This window comes from Haliotis cracherodii, unplaced genomic scaffold (assembly GCF_022045235.1).
Source record: "Haliotis cracherodii isolate W230 unplaced genomic scaffold, xgHalCrac1.p SCAF_15, whole genome shotgun sequence".
NCBI classification, from domain to species: domain Eukaryota; kingdom Metazoa; phylum Mollusca; class Gastropoda; order Lepetellida; family Haliotidae; genus Haliotis; species Haliotis cracherodii.
The window spans coordinates 17,850,057-17,873,699 of record NW_027266270.1 but is presented as its reverse complement, the minus strand read 5'-3'; the positions used below and the strand labels follow the sequence as shown (position 1 = coordinate 17,873,699).

The 23,643-nt window shown below is 38.6% G+C and overlaps 1 protein-coding gene across 1 annotated transcript in view; it reads left to right on the top strand.

The window, feature by feature from the left end:
• Window positions 1–13,425: 13,425 nt before the first annotated feature.
• LOC139462337 (oxysterol-binding protein-related protein 8-like) overlaps window positions 13,426–23,643 on the top strand; it is a 135,766-nt gene continuing 125,548 nt past the window's right edge. Inside the window, 2 exon segments of the mRNA XM_071243988.1 lie at window positions 13,426–13,485; window positions 14,931–15,128. Coding sequence (XP_071100089.1) covers window positions 14,984–15,128 — 145 coding nt within the window. The 5' untranslated portion in view covers window positions 13,426–13,485; window positions 14,931–14,983.

The window sequence follows — 23,643 nt, the reverse complement described above, 5'->3', positions numbered from 1 at the left end:
GTGCCATGTAACACATATTCTCGGAGCCATATATAACCTGCATTTAGTGCCATGTACCCCATATTCTCGGAGCCATATATAACCTGCATTTAGTGCCATGTAACACATATTCTCGGAGCCTAACACAACCTGCATTCCGAGCAATGTACCCCATATTCTCGGAGCCATATATAACCTGCATTTAGTGCCATGTACCCCATATTCTCGGAGCCATATATAACCTGCATTTAGTGCCATGTAACACATATTCTCGGAGCCTTATATAACCTGCATTTAGTGCCATGTAACACATATTCTCGGAGCCTTATAAAGCCTGCATTTAGTGCCAGGTATCTTTATTAAGATAATAAAGTCCACGTTAGTCCATCATCTTCTTTATATGGCCAGTCTGAAACTGATATAAAGAAGATGATGGACTAACGTGGATATTATTAGTTTATTATATATTACATGTACACCGAGTGAACATTTACCTCATTTTTGTATATACAGAACATTTATATACACACAAAGCCTTTGACAGCACAATACAGTACAATGGACCCTTGCTGGTCTGGAGTCCTCGCAATCCGCTCAAATGATATCCTCCTATCCAGATTGACGAGTATTGACTATGTACAGTTATATCGGTATCGGCATAAAAAGAATAACAATCACTGTGGCTTCTTGAGCCCTTATGAATATATGGAATTAGGCGTCAATGTTTCTACCAGAGACCATATAACGATACGGTCTCTGGTTTCTACACTACGGAATACTGTAAGGGACATTCTCGCGATCTCTCATTCTATCGATCTCGACCTTTGCAAACGAGTTAAATATGCCAAAAGTGCGAGAATGCGAGATCGGGAAAACGCGAGATTTTAACCGAGAATGCGAGATCGCGAGAACGTCCCTTACAGTTTTCCATACTACACCCTGTTCTTGAGCTGGGCTGTGGAACTCGTGGGAATTCCTTGCCGGCTAACTGTGCTTGATCGGGTGGTCAGGCTCGGTGACACTGTTATCCGACGGCATGGATCGTTGCTCATAATATCAATCACTGGATTGTCTGGACCAGGCTCGATTATTTACATATTACTGTCATATAGTTCGAATATTGCTGAGTGCGGTGTCAAACAACAAACAAAAAACACACTCTTTTGTGTATTTTACGGACGCTTCAATCAGTTGAACAATAATAACGCAATATAATTCTTTCACAATTTTGAAATAATATGGCATTGACAAACAATATAAATAGGATAAAGAGTAACTTCATGCTCTTAACTTTATCCATGAAAATGTTACAACTTGAACAGAAGGGAACTAACACTGATAGTAAATCTACAGATTTCAACAAAGGGAGATAACTCGTGTAAACTTAACAGGCATTAAGTTATTTCTTGGGCTCAAGTCGCTCCAAGCAGCTGAAACATAAAGTGCTTATACAGACTTGCCCTTTGTAGTTTCTCGGTGCGATATATTCGGAAAAGTCTATAAATCTGGAAACAAATTAAACTCCACTAAATATATATTCCCTAATAAAAATGACCGTTTGTAAAAACCATACCCTGTACACATCTGACAAAATATATTTATTTTTGTAAACGACTTGCTAATCACATGCTTTGTAACTGTTTCATGACAAGAGGTATTTGACTACACTCCTTTGCTTCGTTGCACTGTGTGATTTGTGACCATCATGTTTCAGTGGTATCTAGACATTTATCAAAATGAGATTAATCTCACATGTCGATATTGCGAAAAGATACATAGACGTTCGGTATTTATTAAAATATATCCTCTATAGAAAATACATTGCATATTTCATGCTATTGTTCATAGAAATCAGAGGAAACAAAGCATCGGTTGGACCCCATTGCTTCTTTATATCAGGAGTCTTATTTTTTATATAATGCAGGGTATTATAATCTTCATTCACTATTTTGGCATCCATAACTTCTTTTCGGAAGTGACGTCATCGTCTACCACTCACTGCGCACAGAATTTGTCTCGCTCGTGAGTGTAGTGTGAGTGCGAGGCTATTTTTCGATTAACCGGTCTATATCCATTAAATTATGATAAATACCCTGGGCCTATTTGCAAGCAATCAAATAATTCTTTCGAGCGAGTGAAATTCTGTGCTAAGTTAGAATTAGGGGCTGGAGCTCGTGACGTCACTTCCGAAACGAAGGTTTTGGCGAATGAGTTGAGGATATAATAATAATATATAGACACAAAAATGCACTGGATAATCGCATGTGTTCTGATAAATACCTGGGAAACATTAGCTCTTATAGCTGCGTTTAGAGGAAGTGAAGTCAACCATCGTTACCTCCCGAAGGATGTCTCTCGCACATGGGTGTAATTTGATAGGACGGCTATTTTAAGCGTCGCGTCTTTCGAATAAGACTCATAACGAGGTGTCTCAGCCAGGAGACACACTGTGACCATCCACCAACATATTTTTGACGAACTGGGTGCCGGGGGCCATTTTAGTCCTGGAATACCCACGGGATTTAAGTATGTGAACAAGTCGTATGTCATTAAGTTGGCTGAATCGTTGAGGGGGCCCCTTAACATGAGACACGCTGTGTCTTGGTCTGGTACCACAACAAAATCATTATTTGAAATGAAAACTCCAAGTGATTCCATGGCGTTTGGTTGGCTAAACAAGCAATCATATTTTACGTTCATGTTTAAGAAAATAAATAAATAAAACAATTAGGCCACGTACTGTTTCCTGATAAGGTGGATGTTGTTTGGTGTAAATACTGCGCTGAACGATGTAACTGATTTCAAATTGTTGTCTCAAGGTTGTTTATTAATGATTAAACAAGAAGTCCGTGAAGCAGTTATTGTTGGCTTAAAATAAACCATAAATGCAAAAAGTATTGAAGCGAATTCTTTCACATACTTTTTTTGCGTTTATGAGGCATACATGTAAATACTGATGAGCACATAGTGTAAATACGCGTAATTGACATCACAGTTAGACCGTCATGTCAGTCTCTCCAAAAGAATGGTTGAGATAAAAACGTGGACTGAAGTAGGGTGATATCTAATACCGAATGCGGCTCAGAAGGAGGACAAACCGATAGATTTCAAATCTGTACTGTCTTATACTTGACACATCAATATTTTTTACATCAACATGTGCCAAGAGGTATATCCTATGAACTGTTGTGTTTTTATAAAGAAATTATGAAATGTAGACACATCAAATCTTCAGCAGAACACATAACGCAATTTTGGTTAAATTATTGAAAGATGTTATCTTCTGTCGCTTTTAGCATGATTACTCGAAATACAACAGGTTAAACGTTAATCTTGTTTGTTTGTTGTTTAGCGCCATATTCAGCACTCAGCAATACTCAAGCTATATGACCGCGCTCTGTAAGGAAACGAGTCTGGACCCGACAATCCAGTGATTGATATCACGAGCAACTATCTACGATTGGGATACGATGACAAACATCGATCCTATCCCGTTAATCGCCTCTTACGACAAGCATGGACAATTTTAACCCGCATCTTCACGGGGAGAGGTTAATTTATCATTGAGACGTATGGGGTGAAATATATGTGGGTGGTATGATCGTGTGTAATAATTTTCCAATCTTTGCACCTGTGAAATTTACTGATTCTTAAAGCTGATTGGTCAACTGAAGCCATATGACGTCTCAGTGCTTCCTTAGTAGGAACACTACGATGTGACGTCATCCATTGTTCATACCGTCATAACATTGACCACATTACGTCATCTGAACAATAGGCTGCCTTCAGTGAAGTTTTTTTGCGGTTGACATTTCATACGTTTTCTAAATTTTCTGTTTTGAAATGTCCTACTCGCACCCGGACTTACACACCTTTTATTCCACGGGGGGAAATTCTGCTGGTGTTACAAACTTAATATTGTTTTGGCTGATCTCATGTCACTAAAGGTTTCCATGCGTTACATACTAGTATGGGCAGTTCAAAACCATTTCAATTTCTGTGGTCCTGTGATCAGTGGCCAGTTAGTATTGCTATATATCAAAGGAGTTTCCCTTGCATAACTCCCTTGTATAACCCCCTTGCATAACCCCCTTTCAAGCATCATAAACAGTAGTTTCCGGAGAGTGGAAGGTCCGGGGTTCGATCCCCGGCCGCGTCATACCAAAAGACGTTAAAAGATGGTACTTGTTGTTACCCTGTGTGGCGCTCGGCATTAAGGGGCTAAAACAAGGACTGGTCGGCTCGGAGTCAGTTTACTGTGTCTGAGTGGGGTATTCATGTTAAACTGCGGCATGGTATCTCTGTGAGCTAGCACTATAAATCGGCATCAGTCTGGACTAGTACAAGCAGCCACAAACACACACACACACACACACACATACACGTGCATGCACGTCGCTATATAAGTGCAATAATCTTGGACGCGACGTTAAACCCCATTTCACCTCACCTCCTGGACATAAACTTATATATTCTAATATAATACATGTCATAATATGTTTGTGTTCGTATTCAAAGATAACTGGTAATTAGATATGCACAGCCAGTATGTAAATGTACATTCACCAGCAGCTGTATACCATTTTCCCTCACTGTATACTTATAGAAACTCTCACAAACTTTATTTCGTTAGTTTCTCAATAATCACATTGTGATCAACATATCAAGCTTATGTAAGTAACGTCCGATTTAAATCAAAAGTTAATTCTAAAAAAAATATGAACTTTTTTTTGCTGCAATATTTAATATCAATTTTGAATAGCACACACAACATCACTAAGACTTACTGGTCACTTACTGGTATATGTATAACTGATCTAAATATGTAGGCCCGCGCTGGTATCCATTATTCACAAAATGTAACTTCTTTTTTTTAAAAAGTGAGGCATATATGGATTAGAAAAAAACACATTCTTGATTGCCCAGAATACATAATACCATTCCATTATAATGGAGATATATGATGCACTGGATAATCTAGGAAGAAAAATAGAAGGATATAACTACAAAACTCAAACTAAAACTGTAACTGAATATGTTCGGATACGAAGTTACTTATATGACATCATATGGTGTAATTATCTTTGAGATTGTATGTTCTGTTCGCATTCACAAATTTAAAATCATACAAACAGTCTCACTGTGAAATGGGTGGGGGAAAGAATAACTTTCTATATTTTTGTGTGTGATATAGATCTATTCTAACGTTGTTGTTTTTACCTTCCAGTTCAGTTAGGATGATGTAAACATAAATATATCCAGTGCAATTAATATATAGAGGTTAAGTGGGTTCTCATAGCGAAAAAAACAGGAGAACCTTATCTCACGAGCCATATTTCAAGCGGTAACCGGCTACCAACACGGAAGTGGTTTGGTGACTGTCATCAAGTCTAGAAAATTTCCCGGTTTCCTAGTCCGACTGCGATGATCACGAAACTTCCGGTATTTTGGAAATGGTCAAAATCCGACGTCGATTACTCATACAGATTCCTTTATGATACCGTCGTAAGTATTTTAAAATATATGACACAGCATATCACTTGATAGCTTGCGCCTGTAAAGGTAAAATGAGGTTCGGTTACAATGTATCTCCTGTTTGAGCGGACAGACTGTCCGTTTTTTTAATGGGGAGACTCGGGTCTGCCGACCTGATACGTACGATGTCTACAGATCACTGGGGGTTTAAATGATGTCGTGATTATTTAACCTTTGGAAGTTCTGTTCAAACCAATTCATCCCCTACCCGTATTAGATTGTGGCAATTCCACCCAGAGGCCTGAACTGATATTGATTTTATCTGATAAACCGAGCCTTTTTGGTAGATTCTTGTCAGAAGTCGATGTCAACATGATCAATACTTCAGCATTGGATTCCTTGCATGCAACGAAAACACCAGCTGTCTGCAAGTGCAGTTAATATCTCTAGTTGTGACACTTGTATGTTTCCGATGAATGCATATGAATGTAGCTATCACTAATTTGTGAGGCAAGGCAGCAGGATTAATATTAATTCGATCCACTGTGCATTAATTGTCAAATTATGTAATCAGCTGATATTTGTCTTGTCTTGATTTACAGTTGTCTGTAAATGACATGGTATAGATTATATAAGTATAGTTTTACATAGTTTAAATAATTGATAGTGTAGGAGGATATATAGGTATGGCCAATATGTTTATTGCCGATATTTAGGTATGGATATGTGTCTTCAGAGGGACAGTGAGCAAATAAAGAATTCTTGAAAGGTTGCTTGGGTTGTATACTTCCCAGGGAGCTGGGCATACAACCTAAATGCTATCGGAACCAGTGATGGCGGTAATACTTATTACCTTCGAGCATACATTGTGAGGAGTTATGGGGTTTTTAAAATTTAAGTGGACTGTGAAATTATTATATTTTATTATTATTATCAGAGACCATCTATTATATGGTCTCTGTTATTATCAATATCATTATTTATGTGTTATACATCACCAGTTAATGTTTTCCGCTAGCATGCTACACACTGATGAAGGATAAACTATGATAAGTAATACCTGAAGTCTGCTAGACAGAGACAAGGAAAAAGTTGAAAGGATTAGTAGTTTTCTTAAACAAAATATTATATGTTTACCACTAGTCCAATGTACATTGCAGACAAGCTGGAAATTGTTTTGATCATAAATTTAAGCCTCTGTAATTTGAATATCCTTCGCCCCATGTGGTGTGGATTCGTAATTTACTGCAATTGTCATTTTCTGTTTAAAATGAAAATGCCTCGGACATGTTTAAGCCTCTTTTCTTTTGACATAAGGGTCAGATTATGCTAAAGGTCTTTGATTTTCATGCTTAAATTTGTTATTATTTTAAGTCTGCATATAATAGTGTGTACGGTAATAGATGAACCAAGCCAAAATTGCTGTAGTTAAAATGACCGCCAAAGTCACCACAACAATGTGTACATATATTAAGCCCCTGTTACAATTTCAAAAACTTTGATAAAAAATTTGGTAAAGAAAAATTTGACCAAGGTTTCTTGGTCCAAGTTGGACTGTTTACGCTCATCAAAGTTTTGGACAGGAGGTCAAAGTTTTGGTGGGAATTATCTTGCCAAGGGGGATGCTACTGACGAAGAATTGTTTGCCGTTGTCATATGTATTTTGTGTATTGCCATGTTGAGAAGGCAGCGTCCGGGTAGGCAAAGTCATTTTTGGTCCCGAGAATGGCTTCTCTTTGTTGAAACAAATCAATTAATTCTTCCAACATCTTGTCAGTCCAAAATAGTTGATTCATTTTGACTTGACTATTTGCAATTCCGGTTGAAAAGGGGTAAATGTTTTTTGCAATCTGATTGGCTAAATTAAATCAACGTCATCAAACTTTGATCATAGTTTGATGAGAAATAGGATCGGTTTCTATTCCATCAAAGTCCCATCAAAAACTTTGTCAAAGTGTTACACTTTCATAAACTTGGTCAAAATGGACTTTGACCAAGTGGGAGCATGGGCGGCCCAGTCGTCTAAGGCGCCGCGATTCGCTGTGCAGAGTCGCGTCCCTTAGGCACGCCTGAAACCTATGATTGTGGGTTCGAATCCCGGTTCGCCTCGATTATGTTTCTAGGTTTGTCAGCACCATACTCGTGCTCGGGAGTTTCACCGAAGTGGTAAACGTCTGAGACCTGCATCACTTCGGCCTTTTGTCCCACAGCTGACAGGCCCTGATATGACTGGAATACTGTTAAAAGCGGTGTTAAACCAGACTCACTCACTCACTCACTTTGACCAAGTTATTTATCAAAGTTTTTGATAGTGTAACGGGGGCATCAGGGGTGAAGCCATACATCAGTGCTCTGGTGCATCATGTTTTTTCGATATGATACATGATACATCCTTTTTTGTATTGATACATGACAATACACTTGCTCAAATGAATTACTTACAGCTCATTTAATGATCTCCACCTCCACCCCAGAGTTTTTGTCAGTCGAATATTGCAAAATGCGCTGTAATCAGCTTTTCAACATCACGACTAAAAATTGCTACTATGAACATGTGGCTACAGTTAGCTTTTCCTTTGGAACCTGCTTAATATTTATTGTCAAGAAGTTCCATGTGATTTGATGTAAATATGAGTATATCGCGATATATCTGTATATATCGTATTGTGACCTCTACATCGCGATACATATCGTATCGTGACCTTGCTGTATCGTTTCACCCTGAACATTTATCAGGTTCATGTTGCAGTATTTTTTCAGCATGATATTCTTCGATGTCATTCAGCATACACAATGTATACAGGGGTTTATTAGGACCGCCTTAGAGGCCGATATTTTGCCCCAACTCAGCAAAAAATATTCAGTAAACATTCACAAATTGGAAATACATAATTCTGAACTCATGATACTCAACTAATGTTATGGCTTTGTGGAGGTGACCAGTATTTAACTGATAGAAGAAATTATGAATCTTGACAAAATGGAACAAAATCATGACTTTTTCCCCCAATTTGCCATCCAAGGGCACTTAGTGCGAAATAGTAAATCCCCTGGTATAGTAACTGATACATTATCTCACACACGTTCCCCATATCAACACTTCCTTGTTCAGACCTCACCGGGGGTGGGGGTGGGGTGGGGGGGCAGGATTCGAGGTGAGAATGTGGGTCTCCAGCAACCAATGCTTGTCATTAGCATGATAAGAGGCGATGAATGGGATCATTTGGTCGGACTCACTGGCTTGGTTGATGCATATCATCGTGTCCCAAGTTCATTGATTGATGCTCATGATATCAGTCACTGAATTGTCTGGTCCAGATGCAATTATTTACAGACTGTTGTCATGCAGCTAGAATATTTGTGAGGGTGGTGTTTAATGAGAAAGAAATAACAACAAAAATTGCTTGTTCTACTTCTAGCTATTTCTATTTTGCCAGCTATTCAAAGTTGTTTTTTTCAAATGTTATGTGTAGATATTTTTCAATATCTCACAGAGCTTCATATATATTCAGAGGTAGACAATATCAGTCATATCAACTGTCAGTTCATTGGTTTATGAACAATAACTAGATTTTGGGAGAAAACAACTACCGTAGTCATCTGTGACTAGTGGCCTAGTATTTAACCTTTATCATATACAATGATTACTGAAATTATTTTTAAAATATAAGTAAGTTTTGAGCCATCATTGATAATCGATAATGATATATATATTTTTACCAAGGTTACTATGTTGTGTCACCATGATAAGTCATTTGTTTGTGATGTCAGTAGCATTTTGTTATATAGGTTAATGAATGACTATTGTGACCACTGCGGTAGTATTGAGGTAGTATACAACCATCTTCAAGGCTTGACGATATCAGTGTATTAGAAATGAATAAATACCGTATTCAACGTAATGAGCGCCCAGGGTGCTCTCAAAATTGTAATTGGGGGCTCTTATTAGAATATAATTTTGGTGGAAAAAAACAGAGTTGAAAGATAAATTTCGTGGTTTATGCTGACAGCCTGAAATGTTTATGTACGACAAATATATTTTTCCAGAATTAATTGCCCATGGTTAAGGGTGCATATTAACACACAAGTGCATATTATACTAGAATAAATAAGTCTTGTTAAGATTTATCAATTGTAAGGGGTGCCAATATATCAGCGAATATCGCTGTGGGTGCTTAGAGATGGACGCTAATTATGTTGATTAAGGTATTGCAAAGTTGGCAATTTTTCACCCCAGGCTGAAAGTTTAAATTTTTTTCCAATTAGCCATATGGGTACAAGTATTTTTTCCAGGTAGCCAGTGGTAAAATCAAGACGTCAAGCCAATATTGTAGGTGGCCAAAAGTATTTGAAAATATCAAATAACTGTTATATGTACAAGTCATAGCACTTGTCTTGGAATTGTATATTAGTGGAAACTGTACTTGGTGTTTTGTAATTTGTGACTCGAGCAATGATGCAATTTATGTTACTAGATTATATAGATATATCCTTGCTCATCCAATAAACTATCAACTAAACTAAAATACTAATTACATTAATATTTATGTAGACTTTAGGAGGAATTATTTGCAAGTACAATTAGTTGCAGACATGGTTTTTTTTGTGTCTACGTATGTGTAGCAATAGAATTAAGTCGCCACAAGATATTTTTCAAGGTAGTCATGTGGCTACTTCTGAAATTTAGACAGTAGACAAATTGAAATTTTGGTCGCATTGGCAACCGTTTTAGTTGTAACTTTGAGGCCTGCACCCTGTCGCTACTCAAGGGAAATAACCCTAATCTAAAGATGTAATCCTTGCTAATGAACACACGACATGTTTGACATTTTTCTGTAAAAAGTGTGTTTTCAGGTGCATAATTTATATTTTATTTGTAACCAATTGCGACTATGGAAACCAGCGTTTGTTATGCATACTATCAACAATATCATTTTACAATTTTCATCAATATGGTACAATTTAAGTATATTGATAGTTTGATATATCATCACACTCATATTAGTCATTGCAAAGATTAATACTTCGATATTGATGGAATAGACCTCACAAATTCACTCGACTTGTTTCTCATCACAGACTGGCCCCAATGACACTGTTTCTGTTGTTAGTAGTTGCTCTTTAATGTAATCTATTCTGATGATCAGCAGTGCCATTCGGGAATAAAAATTATTCTCAAATTAAGAATTTCTTTACAACATTGTTGTCATTAAAGTATGAGGGATGAAAATCTGAATAGAAAAGAAACAACCTTCCCACCTACTTTTTTTAGAATTGATGAGGAATATTGCACGATTGACTACTCACCTACTAAATCACTCACTCACTCACGCACCCACTCACATCTACTCACCCATGCACTCACACACACATACTAGCATCCACACACTCATGCACCCACTCACATCCAATCACATCCCCTCACTCACTCACATCCAACCACTCACATCCATTCACATCCAATCACATCCCCTCATTCACTCACATCCAATCACTCACATCCATTCACTCATCATACAGACTAGTACATCAGAAATATGAACCATGAAAATATACTGTAATAGATAACCTTTTTTTTTTAATTAAATGCATTCAAGTGAGTCGTGTCGTCATGCTTGGGACATATTTCCCTGTGTGTCTGATGAGTCATCAATAACTGCATAGAATACTAAAATAAATCAGCAAATGAAAGATAAATTTACTTGATATTCTTACCAGTACAGAACCAGCAGCCTAGCCATTTCCAGGGCGACCGCCTCCGTGGTCTAATGGTAGAGCCTCCGCCTGGAGAGCGGAAGGTCCGGGGTTCGATCCCCAGCCGCGTCATACCAAATGGTACTTGTTGTTACCCTTTCTGGCACTCTGCATTAAAGGACTAAAACAAGGACTGGTTGGCTCGGAGTCAGTATACTGTGTCTGAGTGGGGTATTCATGTTAAACTGCGGCATGGTATCTCAGTGTGCAAGCACTATAAATCGGCCTCATTCCGGACTAGTACAAGCAGCCACACACATACACGTGCATGCACGTTGCTATATAAGTGCAATAATCTTGGACGCGACGTTAAACCCCATTTAACCTCACCTCACCATTTCCAGGGCACAGGTGACACAGTTGTTGAAGCAGAGTTGTGTCCCTTGGGCAAGACAGAAACCTGTGGCAGTTCTAATCCGAGATTTGTTGTAAATACTACTGATCATGGGCTTCAGGCTTTCCTCCCACAAGCTGACATGCCAAAATAGAACTGAAATATTGTTCAACATTTTCAAAGCAGCATTCAACCAAACTGACCCACTCACCATGCTCACTAGACCTTTTAAACATTGTCTGGTCCAGATTTGAAATATACAGACCGCCGTCATTATGGTCTTATACCTGGAATATTGCTGAGTGCGGCTTAACATAGTTATAGTTATGAAAAATAATTAAAACAAGCCCCTCTTCATTTTCAGATACTGCAGTAATCTAGACTTGCTAAATATTATAGACTTGCATGGTCTGTATTGGATGTATTTGTGTTGAGGTCGGTATGACAGACTATAGATACTTAACTTTATGCCTGTCCCTGGCTGTCAGACAGAAGTCCCACGAGTCTTCCCACATCACCAGTGTAGGACGCAATAGGAGCACCATCATTTTAACTGTCAGGGGAAATACACATCTCATCCTAAATTCTCTATTTGTGACGATGAAAAACTTTTAAGTGAATAAAAACCATTAATTTGCTTTACGTTCTGTCATCGTGGTGTATTATTCATAAATATGGACCCCTACGGAGGCATTTGCCACTATCTCGGCACTCTGGTATACAATTATTTATGTAATTTGCTATTGAAACTGCATATGCAGGTTTTTCTAGTGGGTATCGACAAAGGTTCATTAGCGTGATTATGAACAGTTAAGTAATTACGTGCCTGAAAAATTAAACAATAGTCTACTGATGTTAATAATTAATTGTGCATGGAATTACACGACCACTCCTCAGTCCAGCTGATCAACAGACAGGAGAGGGGTCTGTTTGTTCATTTGTCTAGTGCACTGGCATGTTATTGATCGTTTCATGGTTTCAAATATATACTGCTCAAAAATGTTAAAGACCACATATTTCTTTTTTAGTACAATAGTTTATCTGTCACAGCATGACAGTCTAACTATAGTAATGTGTGAGAATCGGGTGGTCCTTAACTTCTTTTGAGTATTATGAGTGAGTGAGTGAGTATGGTTTTACACCGCATTTAGCAATATTCCAGCAATGTCACGGCGGGGGACACCAGAAATGGGCTTCACACTTTGTACCCATGTCGGGAATCGAACCCCGGTCTTCGACGTGACGAGCGAACGCTTTAACCACTAGGCTACCCGACCGTCCCTTTGAGTATTATGACAGATTGACTATAGTAATGTGTGAGAATCGGGTGGTTCTAAACTTCTTTTGAGTATTATGACAGATTAACTATATAATGTGAGAGAATTAAGTGGTCCTTAACTCTTTTGAGTAGTATAAATATATCATTAATTGACTGAAAATGAAAAAAAATCTCATTTATCTTGATTAGGTGAAAACCGTTTATCATGTTCATCATAAGTTCTATTGATTGGATCACTAATTCCTCTGTATATTTGACCAGTGAGACTTGACCCAGAAACTGACGGTGTGCAATATACATATGTATATGTCATGTAGATTGCACTTGTATAATCTCATAACCAAGGTAACTATGGCAGATATTGCATGTTTACACACGCACATGGATCAACGATAGCTTCGCTGTTCTCCTTCCTCCTTCTTACTCTCAGCCAAATTCAAGAAATGTGCATTTGATGAGGCCATTTGCAAAATTAGAATGCTGTATGTAGTATATGGGACTTGCTATTGATTGTGTTTCATGGAAGAGGCTTGTAGATTTCAGATCAATACACAATGTGACAGATGTTTGCATGAGGTTGGGTTGTGTCATGATCAGTTTGATTGCGCTATTGAAGCTAGCTCTGCTGTTCCCGAACGTATTGAGCTGCCTCTGTCTTGTGGCGGTAAGATATTTTCTAATTTGACAACTCATCGAATGCCTTGTTGTGATCGAAGGGTTTTCTTGGTGTTTCTGTGATTTTGATTTTGTCTTGGTTGGTTCATGGTTGAATGATATGTGGGCATTTGGCTAGCATGAAAGGACTGGTAGCATTTAATGATTTTAATGTATATGAAATATGATACGGTCTGACTATGTAGATTTTGATATTGACAGCAGTAGGAATTTGTTGTCAATAGTAGTTTAACTTTCTTGTGATTAAACGGTTTATTATATCAGTACTTTAGTGAGTGACCTTCAACACTGCAGTTATAACAATTTATCATCCAAAACTGACTCTCACAGGAGATATGGCTTGGATGAGATCAAGCGATATCTACAGTGTAGATAGTGAAATTACATCACAATGCTTTGCAGACCATTGTGACGTCACAATCAAATGACATCACTAATGGCTCTGCTACTGAAGCTGTTAGCAGTACTTTTTACAGTGAAGACGCTGCTAATTACTGTCTACAAATTGAAAAAGTACAAAGAATGATGTTGGATGATAAATAAAATCACACCCTCGTGTCTTTTGATATCCAATATCCAATAGCAGTGAGCTAGCACTATAAATTGGCATCAGTCCGGACTACTACAAGCAGCCACACAAACACACACACGTAGATGCACATCGCTATATAAGTGCAATAATCTTGGACGCGACGTTAAACCCCATTCTGCCACAATCATTGGTTTCACAAAAGTGGAAAACATCTGACACTTGTTAACATTGACACCTGTAAACATCTGACACCTGTAAACATCTGACACCTGCATCACTTCACGCTTTCTTCCCACCAGCTGACACCCAGTGATATAACCGAAATACTCTTGAAAGCAGCATAGCCAAAACTGGAATTGAACCTGCGCTCAGCAGATCCTGGCATAAATAAGGGATGCAACTCAATATAACAAATTCCTGCACCTAAGACCAAAATGACTGTCGCTGCGATATATATTTTGCAATTCCTCTGATATAAAACAGCCTTGCCATGATATTATTGTGATGGTGTGAAACACAAAAACTTGTTTACTTGTTTATAGACACGTGAAGATTTGGGGTAGAATTATGGTCTTTAGTAACCCATGCTTGCCGTAAAAGGCGACCATGCTTTTTGTAAGAGGTGACTAACAGGATCAGGTGGTCAGACTCGCTGACTTGGTTGATGCTTGTCATTGTATCACAATTGTGTGGATTCGATGCTCATGATGTCAATCACTGTATTGTTTGGTCCAGACTTGATTATTTACAGACCTCTGTCATATAGCTGGAATATTGCTGAGTGCGGCGTTAAACAACAAGCAAACAAATGTTTTTATAGGTGCCAGTAAGGTTCAGTGAAGACCAACTCATACAAAAAACATCGGAAACACTGTTGATTGCAAAAAATAATATTATTGCAGGTAATATTTTGTGGATAAAAAATTAAAGGAAGACAGTGTTCCACTGCGCTGTGATGGCCAGATCAGGTAGTTTTGGAGATTCCCGTGATCTTGACGCAGCCATTCAAGATATCGGAATGCATCACAAGAGCCCCAGCACCGGCACCATGTCAGTCATCGGGTCTGGGGCGACTATTGGCAGGGACCACCACCATTCAGGTAGGAACTTACCTGTAGCTTGTAATCAAGGGGTTGTCTCAAAATCTGTCAAGGGAATTATTTTATGTTTTGTAAATTATCAGTTTCGGTACATTTGATAACTTTAATGTGAGAAGAGACCTATAAGAATAGCAGTCTGCAACAATGTTTGAGTCTAATATCTGAAACTTTTGACAATATTTTCAGTAGATTCTTGTGCTGATAAGTGGACTTATAAATTTGGCATGGACTGAACAGAGAGAAACCTGACCAGACTCAACATACTCAGAACACATTAGTGGCTCCTAATCATCGAAAAAAGAAAGAAAAGGGAATGAGATGTTTTGAGACAGCCCTCAGTGAGATTTTGTTGTGTTTTACAATTTCTCCCTCAACATGCTGACAAGGGGTGAACAATGTTGAAAAGCATGAGCAAGATAGTTAGGAATGTCTCTTTTTCAGGGAATTATTTATTATTTTTCCACAGGGCACAGCAGGAGAGAAAAAGTATAACATTATGTCAGCAATGAAACTTTCCATCTGATGATTAGGCAGACAGCCAGTTGGCGGAGAATGTCTGACGTTAAGAAGGGATGATCAAATGATTTTTTCCTGTTTATGTACACCTTTAATCAGACGACTGCATTTTATGCTGTATGTAATTGAAAATACAAATAACCTGCAGAGGAAGGTAATTGATACACACAATTGTCCCATGTTTGACAGAGGAAGGTAATTGATACACACAATTGTCCCATGTTTGAAATGACTGTGTCTGCAAGATGTTGTGTATGAGTGTTGAACATGTATTGGGATCTATCAGTCTGTAGTTTTTCCCACTTGTCTGAAGCCAGAGGTCAGTGGAAGTTCTTTGTGGCATGAAAGATTGCAAGAGTAGACATCTATAATGGTTGATTAGAAAGATCTTAGTGACTGTAGAAAAGCAATGGGGAGGTAGAATGAGGGGAGAATCGGCTGGATAGATGGACCGAGGGAGAAGTTGGTTGGAAAGATATAGCAATCCCGAGGGGATTCATTGGAAACGATAGACCGAGTGGATTCTTTCAATGACAACACTCTAATAAATATTTAATTTGATAGTATTGTTTTCACTGGTCATTGTCGCATTTGAGCAGATACTAGTACCTTGATAAGTGCAGTATATAAATGTATTATTTTTTTAATGATTAACAAACCATGTCAAGACCGAGGGGATTCATTGGAAGCGATAGACCAAGGGGATCAATTGAAAATGATAGACCGAGGGGATCAATTGAAAATGGTAGACCGAGGTGATTCATTGAATCAATAGACCAAGAGGATTCATTGGAAACGATAGACCCAGGGGATTCACTGAAAATGATAGACCGAGGGGATTCATTGAAAATGATAGACTGAGGGGATTCATTGGAAACGATAGACCGGGGGATCAATTGAAAATGATAGACTGAGGGGATCAATTGAAAATGATAGACCGAGGGGATTCATTGAATCAATAGACCAAGAGGATTCATTGGAAACGATAGACCGAGGGGATTCATTGAAATGATAGACCGAAGGGAGTCATTAAAAACAATAGACCGAGGGGGATTCATTGAAAATGATAGACCTGGGGATTTATTGAAAATGATAGACCTGGGGATTTATTGAAAGCGATAGACCGAGGGGATTCATTGAAAACAATTCATAGACCGAGATAGAAGTCGGATGAAAAGATCAACCAAGGGCCTGGGATATATCTGTAGTGATGCGTGACCTTAAAATATGATACGTGGCACCAACTACTGCAATGCACAGATACTTTGATAGGCTAATTACAGTTCCTGTGTTCAGCCATGACCACTGTCCCACTTCTTTTCAACTCTAAGTACCCATGGCTTTGTCAAAGAGGACTATAAAGCTGACAACACCAGGAAGTTTGTAGCCTCAATGATGGTGTAACATGTTAACACAGTGTTGACTGTTTCAGTGTTACGGCCGTTTCACACCAGATGACAGTTATGGGATATGAATGTTCTCCTGCTTCTGTCAAGTGACAGGGGCACGGGTGGCCCAGTCGTCAAAGTCACCGCGATTCGCTGTGCAGAGTTGCGTCCCTTGGACACGCCAGAAACCTATGATTGTGGGTTCAAATCCCGGTTCGCCCTGATTATGTTTCTAGGTTTGTCAGCACCGTACCCGTGCTCGTGGGTTTCACTGAAGTGGTAAACGTCTGAAACCTGCATCACTTCGGGGTTTCCTCCCACATTAACCTGACACGCTGCGATATAACTGGAATACTTTTAAAAGTGGCGTTAAACCCAACTCACTCACTCACTCTGTCAAGTGACAGGCTGTACCTGTTGTACACTACACACTGCATGGTTGTATGTTGTGTAACCAGCTGGCCTAAACACAGCTTCCTATGTCCTTTCTATTGCCATGGATAATCATTAGTTATCTTCATCAAGATTTGAGGACCGCCTTCGTGCTCTAGTGGTAGAGCGTCCGCCTGGAGACCGGAAGGTTCATTGTTCGATCCCCGGCCGTGTCATAAAAAAAGACTTTAAAAGATGGTGCTTGTTGTTACCCTGTCTGGCGCTCGGCATTATGGGGCTAAAACAAGGACTGGTCGGCTCCGAGTCAGTATACTGTGTCTGAGTGGGGTATTCATGTTAAACTGCGGCATGGTATCTCAGTGAGCTAGCACTATAAATCAACATCAGTCCGGACTAGTACAAGCAGCCACACACACGTACATGCACATTGCAATATAAGTGTAATAATCTTGGATGCGACGTTAAACTCCATTTCACCTCACCTCATCAAGATTTGTTTCTTTGTTTGTTGTTTAACACGACACTCAGCAATATTCCAGCTATATGATGTGGTCTGTAAATAAAGTCTGGACCAGACAATCCAGTGATTGACATAATGAGCATTGATCCACGCAATTGTGATACGATGACATGCATCAACCAAGTCAGCGAGCCTGACCACCCGATCCTGTTAGTCGTGTCTTACGACAAGCATTGGCATCATTGACTGAAATACTGTTTGAAGCAGGGTTAAAAAACCTCACTCACCATGCTCACACACACAGTCATTTTGCTGGAGACAAATTTATGGCAAAAGTATGTTTTCATTATATTATCAACTTTTGAAAGGGCATTCTTCTATATTATTACCAAACTGATCAATGTTAAACCTTGCTCACATGTATATACTTCATTCATTTACCATAATAGATTAATAGTTTAATTTACCATCATTTTCAACTGTTCATGATGACATGGTAAAATAATTAGCTCACCTAAACTGGATGTCATGGTACATTTCCCAGTTTCATCTGACTTTGATGCTCCAGACATTGTTGTCAAATAGGTTGTCACCCTTTACTTGTTTTACTTGGCCATGTATTGAGCAATATGTGTATTAAAGCATGAATACATGTGTAATATATGCATGTACAATATTGTTTTTGACCATTATAATGTTTTATCGTAACATTTGATGGTCCAGAACAAAACTCAATCGACTCAATATGCGTAATTTTTGTATGAACGAGATGATCTCAGCAATGATGTCATATAAAGGTTGTCAGGAATATTAGCTTATACATTTCAAATTATTTGTAATTGTTTGGATTAACTGAGTCGTGGTGTAGCCTACTTCTTTACTGAGATGTGAGAGGGCACGGGTGGCCCAGTCATCTAAGGCGCCGCGATTCCCTGTGCAGAGTTGCGTCCCTCGGGCACGCCAGAAACCTATGATTGTGGGTTCGAATCCCGGTTCGCCCCGATTATATTTCTAGGTTTGTCAGCACCATACCCGTGCCCGTGGGTTTCACCGAAGTGGTAAATGTCTGAAACCTACATCACTTCAGGCTTTCCTCCTACATTAAGCTGACACTCCGTGATATAACTGGAACACTGTTAAAAGCGGCGTTAAACCCAACTCACTCACTCACTCACTACAGACATGTGAACATACTCAAACACAAAAATATTTACCTTTACTCCAGTTTCACAGCAGCTAGTATTATGAGAAGTTTCTAATTCTTGCAAATGCCATAGCCTTTAATCAGCCATTAATGCTGTATTTTGGCTGTTATCACACACTATAAAATCTTCAGAATTTGGACAGAAGTCCATTTCACTGTCAGATAAATATAATCAGTTTTACAAGTACATGTAAAAGTATCCTGCTACCTGTACCTCATGCACATGCATGTGAGCTAGCGGGAACATTTTTCATGGCACTTTATTTATAGTTTCACAGCAGCTAGTTCTGTACTGTACTCTGCCCCTGCAACTTACACAGTGTGATGGGGAAATTCTCCAACAGCTTATATAGAATTGGCTACATTTTGCCAACAGATATTTAGTCACTCAAGGTTTGGAATTTTTGTGCAAATTCCCAATTCCATTTCTGTTTTGATTCGTCATGATTGCCAATGCTTCAGGCGTACTTCCTGATTTCAATTGTTGGCTTGTTTGGGAGACTTTTATCTGAAAATCAGGGTTCCAGAAAAATTGTAAAAAATATGTTGCTACTCTCAGAATATTCCAATGCTTAGTCTCTGAGACCCGTGAAGATTCTGGGGTAGAATAGGTCTTTAGCAACCAATGCTTGCCGTAAAAGGCGACTATGCTTGTCGTAAAAGGCAACAAACGGGATCGGGTGGTCAGGCTCGCTGACTTGGTTGATACATGTCATTGATCCCAATAACGTGGATCGATGCTCATGCTATCAATCACTGGATTGTCTGGTCCAGACTTGATTATTTACAGACCGCCGTCATATAGCTGTAATATTGCTGAGTGTGGCATTAAACAACAAACCAACCAACCAACCTAGTCTCTGAAAATATAAGTTTAATAGAAACAGATAATGTCAATTAAATTGAAAAGGAGCCACAGACTATTTACAGAATAACCAGATTATTGATTAGATTGTTGATTATATGTGGCTTCAACCTGTTAGACGACTGAGGGGCACAGGTGGCCCGAGACTCATCTAAGGTGCTGCTATTCGCTGGCAGAGTTGCATCCCTGATGCATTCAAGACACCTGCGATTGTGGGTCCGAATCGCAGATGCACCTTCATTATATTTCCAGGTTTGTCGACACCATGCCCACGCTCGTGGGTTTCAGCAAAGTGGTAAACATCTAAGACCTGCATCACTTCAGGATTTCCTCCCACATCAAGCTGTGCTATTACTGAAATACTGTATTGGAGGTTTTACATTGAGACTTGTCCTGACTGCAGCACTCGCCCACTCGACCGAAGCCAAATCACTCATGTTAAACACATAAAAGGCTTCCTTGGGGACAGATCGAAATAGCTTTAAATTATTGGTCGTAGTTGGTTTAGGTTATTATTATATGGTGAATCCGCACTGAAATAATGATGTAGAATTTCATGCTCTGTGAAAGATTATACTGAGAACAGTGTGATGGAGAAGTCCCTGAGAAACTGACTCAGGACCTTCCAACTGAGCCTGAAGGGTCAGCATAAAGAAATTGATTCAGGGCATTTTCCGAAGACTTTTTTTTGAGCATTACTTTATTTGCATGTTTGATCTAGAGTTAGAAATCAACACTAGCCCGCTAGCCCGAGGCAAGTAAAAATTCCTGTGGGCTAGTACAAATTTCTCCTTTTCCCCATTGTTGTAACACGACATGGGCATTTTATGTTTACCCGGGCTAGTAAAGCTTTTGAGTTTAGTTCTAACCCTGTTGACATAATAGCTTGACACAAATATTTCCTTCGGTGAATCTTTATGCTTATAACAACAGTTTGTAGAGAATTAGACTAATATATAGTCTATGAAATCTTATATTACATAATACACTTCTCTCCTCTAAAATTAAAACAAATAATTTTCCTGATACTGATTTGCAGATTTCCGGATGAAATAGCGATAGCTGATGGGCTGGCTAGACTTGCTTTTGTATATATATCTAGATTGGTTTTGTTTTCATAAAATAAATATATTCCACAGTCATGGTGCAGGACTTGTAGAGACTTAACAGTTGACTGAGCATGTTTTTGTGTTTATCATGTTTATAGAGGTATAAACATTAAAGCTGGTGTACATACTTTGAATAAATCCTCTATGGGTTCACTCACTCACTCACTCACTCACTCACTCACTCACTCACTCACTCACTCACTGGGGGAACACAGTATATTACCATGGTACACATGCTCCCAGTGTGGCCTCACTCACTCACTCACTCACTCACTCACTCACACACTCACTCACTCACTCACTCACTCACTCACTCACTGGGGAAACACAGTATATTACCATGGTACACATGCTCCCAGTGTGGCCTCACTCACTCACTCACTCACTCACAATATATTACCAGGGTACACATGCTCCCAGTGGGGCCTCACTCACTCACTCACTCACTCACTCACTCACTCACTCACTCACTCACTCATTTTCATTTCAACATTTACAAATAAAGCTTCTCTTCAAGTTTTGATTTGTCGAACATTATATCACTCTTAGCTTGAACATTATGAAATATAAGGTCTAAAATTTACCATTAAACAAATTTGCTGTCTCACTGTTTGAATTTAACTCATGACCAAATACACTGGTGACCTTGACACGCTTGCAGTCACAAGACATATACGCATACAATGATGTAAGAATTCATGCTCTCGATAGCAACAAGAAATATAAATGTCGCTGTTGTGAGGTAGACCTATTTTAGTTTTCATGAATATGTATATCTTTGTAACATAAGCCATATGTGGGTTGGCATGCCGATTAAGTGCAAGTGGAATGCTATATGTCAACTGTGGACATGTGCAGGTCTTGTTTGCTTGAGGAACTGTTTAAATAGAACTTAGGATTATGTTTGGATATACACATAGAATACTGATGTGAGTGTGTGTGTGTGTCTATATATATATATACTGTAAATATGTCTTCTCACGTGGATTTGAATTGGGTCAGTTTGGCCCTATCATGTAATTATTGTTTATTGAATGCATCTCAGAAAAATCTTGATGATTTATTTTTCAAACTGTCCTATGAGTAGTAGTTATGTTTTTTGCAAGTATTGTCACATTATCGTGATTTCATTATTCATAACTCAACATGAATTAATATTGTGAGTGAGTGTGGTTCTAAGCTGCTTCTAGCAATATTCCAGCAATATCTCTCCTTGGGAGACGAGACATAGGCTTCACACATTGTACCCATGTGGGGAATCGAACCCGGGTCTTCTGCATGACGAGCGTACACTTTAACCACTAGGCTTCCCCACTGCTCCATAAGATTGTAGAAATCCCAGCTTTTATGATTTTGTGTTTATACTTTTAAAGTTTTTAGTTATATTAAGAGACTACGTATGATATTTCTTAGGTTCAAATATTGATATCCTATGAAAAATAAAGAAAAAGTTGTAGAACTAGTTCCATTTATTCAACTAAGAATATTATCAGAATTAAGTATAGATTCATTAGCATCAAGTAAAATATATACTTAACAGTTGAAGAACGTGTTGTTTATGCCTGTGTCATACTGGCTGGATGCAAAAAATGTTTTAAACTGGAAAAGCCCATACACTTGCAATACATGCAGGGATAGAAACTAACTGTTTCAGTCCACTGGTCCTTATAATGATAACATATAGCAAAACCCTTAAAAATGGCAAATTTCTACTAGTCCTTATGATACCTTAACTATTGGGCAGTTTGGCAAGGACTATAGGACTAGTGCCAATTTCTAACGCTGACATGGCAGGTACCGTATTGGCGCTCTAAAAATTAGAAATAGTGGGCTCTTATTAGAATATTATTTCGGTGAAAAAAACAGAGTTGGAAGATAAAGTTCGTAGTTTATGCTGACAGCCTGAAATGTTTATATACGAGAGATATATTTTTTCAGAATTTAATTGCCCATAATTAAGGGTGCATATAACACACGAGTGCATATCATACGCGAATAAATTAGTCTTGTGTACATTGATCAATCAGAAGGGGTGCTAATTGGGATTGTTCACCAGCCAATATATTAGCAAATATCACCGTGGGCACTTATTAGAGCAGGGCGCTTATTACGTCGAATACGGTAACAGTTAATGTGGGTACAAAATGGTTCATTCCACTTCACTCTTGGAAGTTGAAATTTATTTTATTATGCCCCTTCAATATTGATGCTTGGTGTACCACTCAAAGAAGTCAAGGACAACACTATTCTTTCATATGACTAAAGTTTATTCTTTCATGACATGACAGCTTAACTATAGAAATATGAAAAAAAATGAATCATCCTCAACTTTTGAGTGGTAATGTTGTAAAAAATCGTGAAAGAAAGGTTCAACATTTATGAAGCCTGTCAAGTGAAGTCAGCTCCTGGGTCTGTAAGTCAATCTCAGATTAATTAGTTTATGAGCATGAGGAATTATGAAGCCAAGCTACAGCATAACACTTAGTAATTCTACACAAGTAGACAGCCCCTTGAGCAACACTTCATGTTACCGGCACCCAATGAGACTACAGCCAGCATAAACACCAGCATTGAGGAACA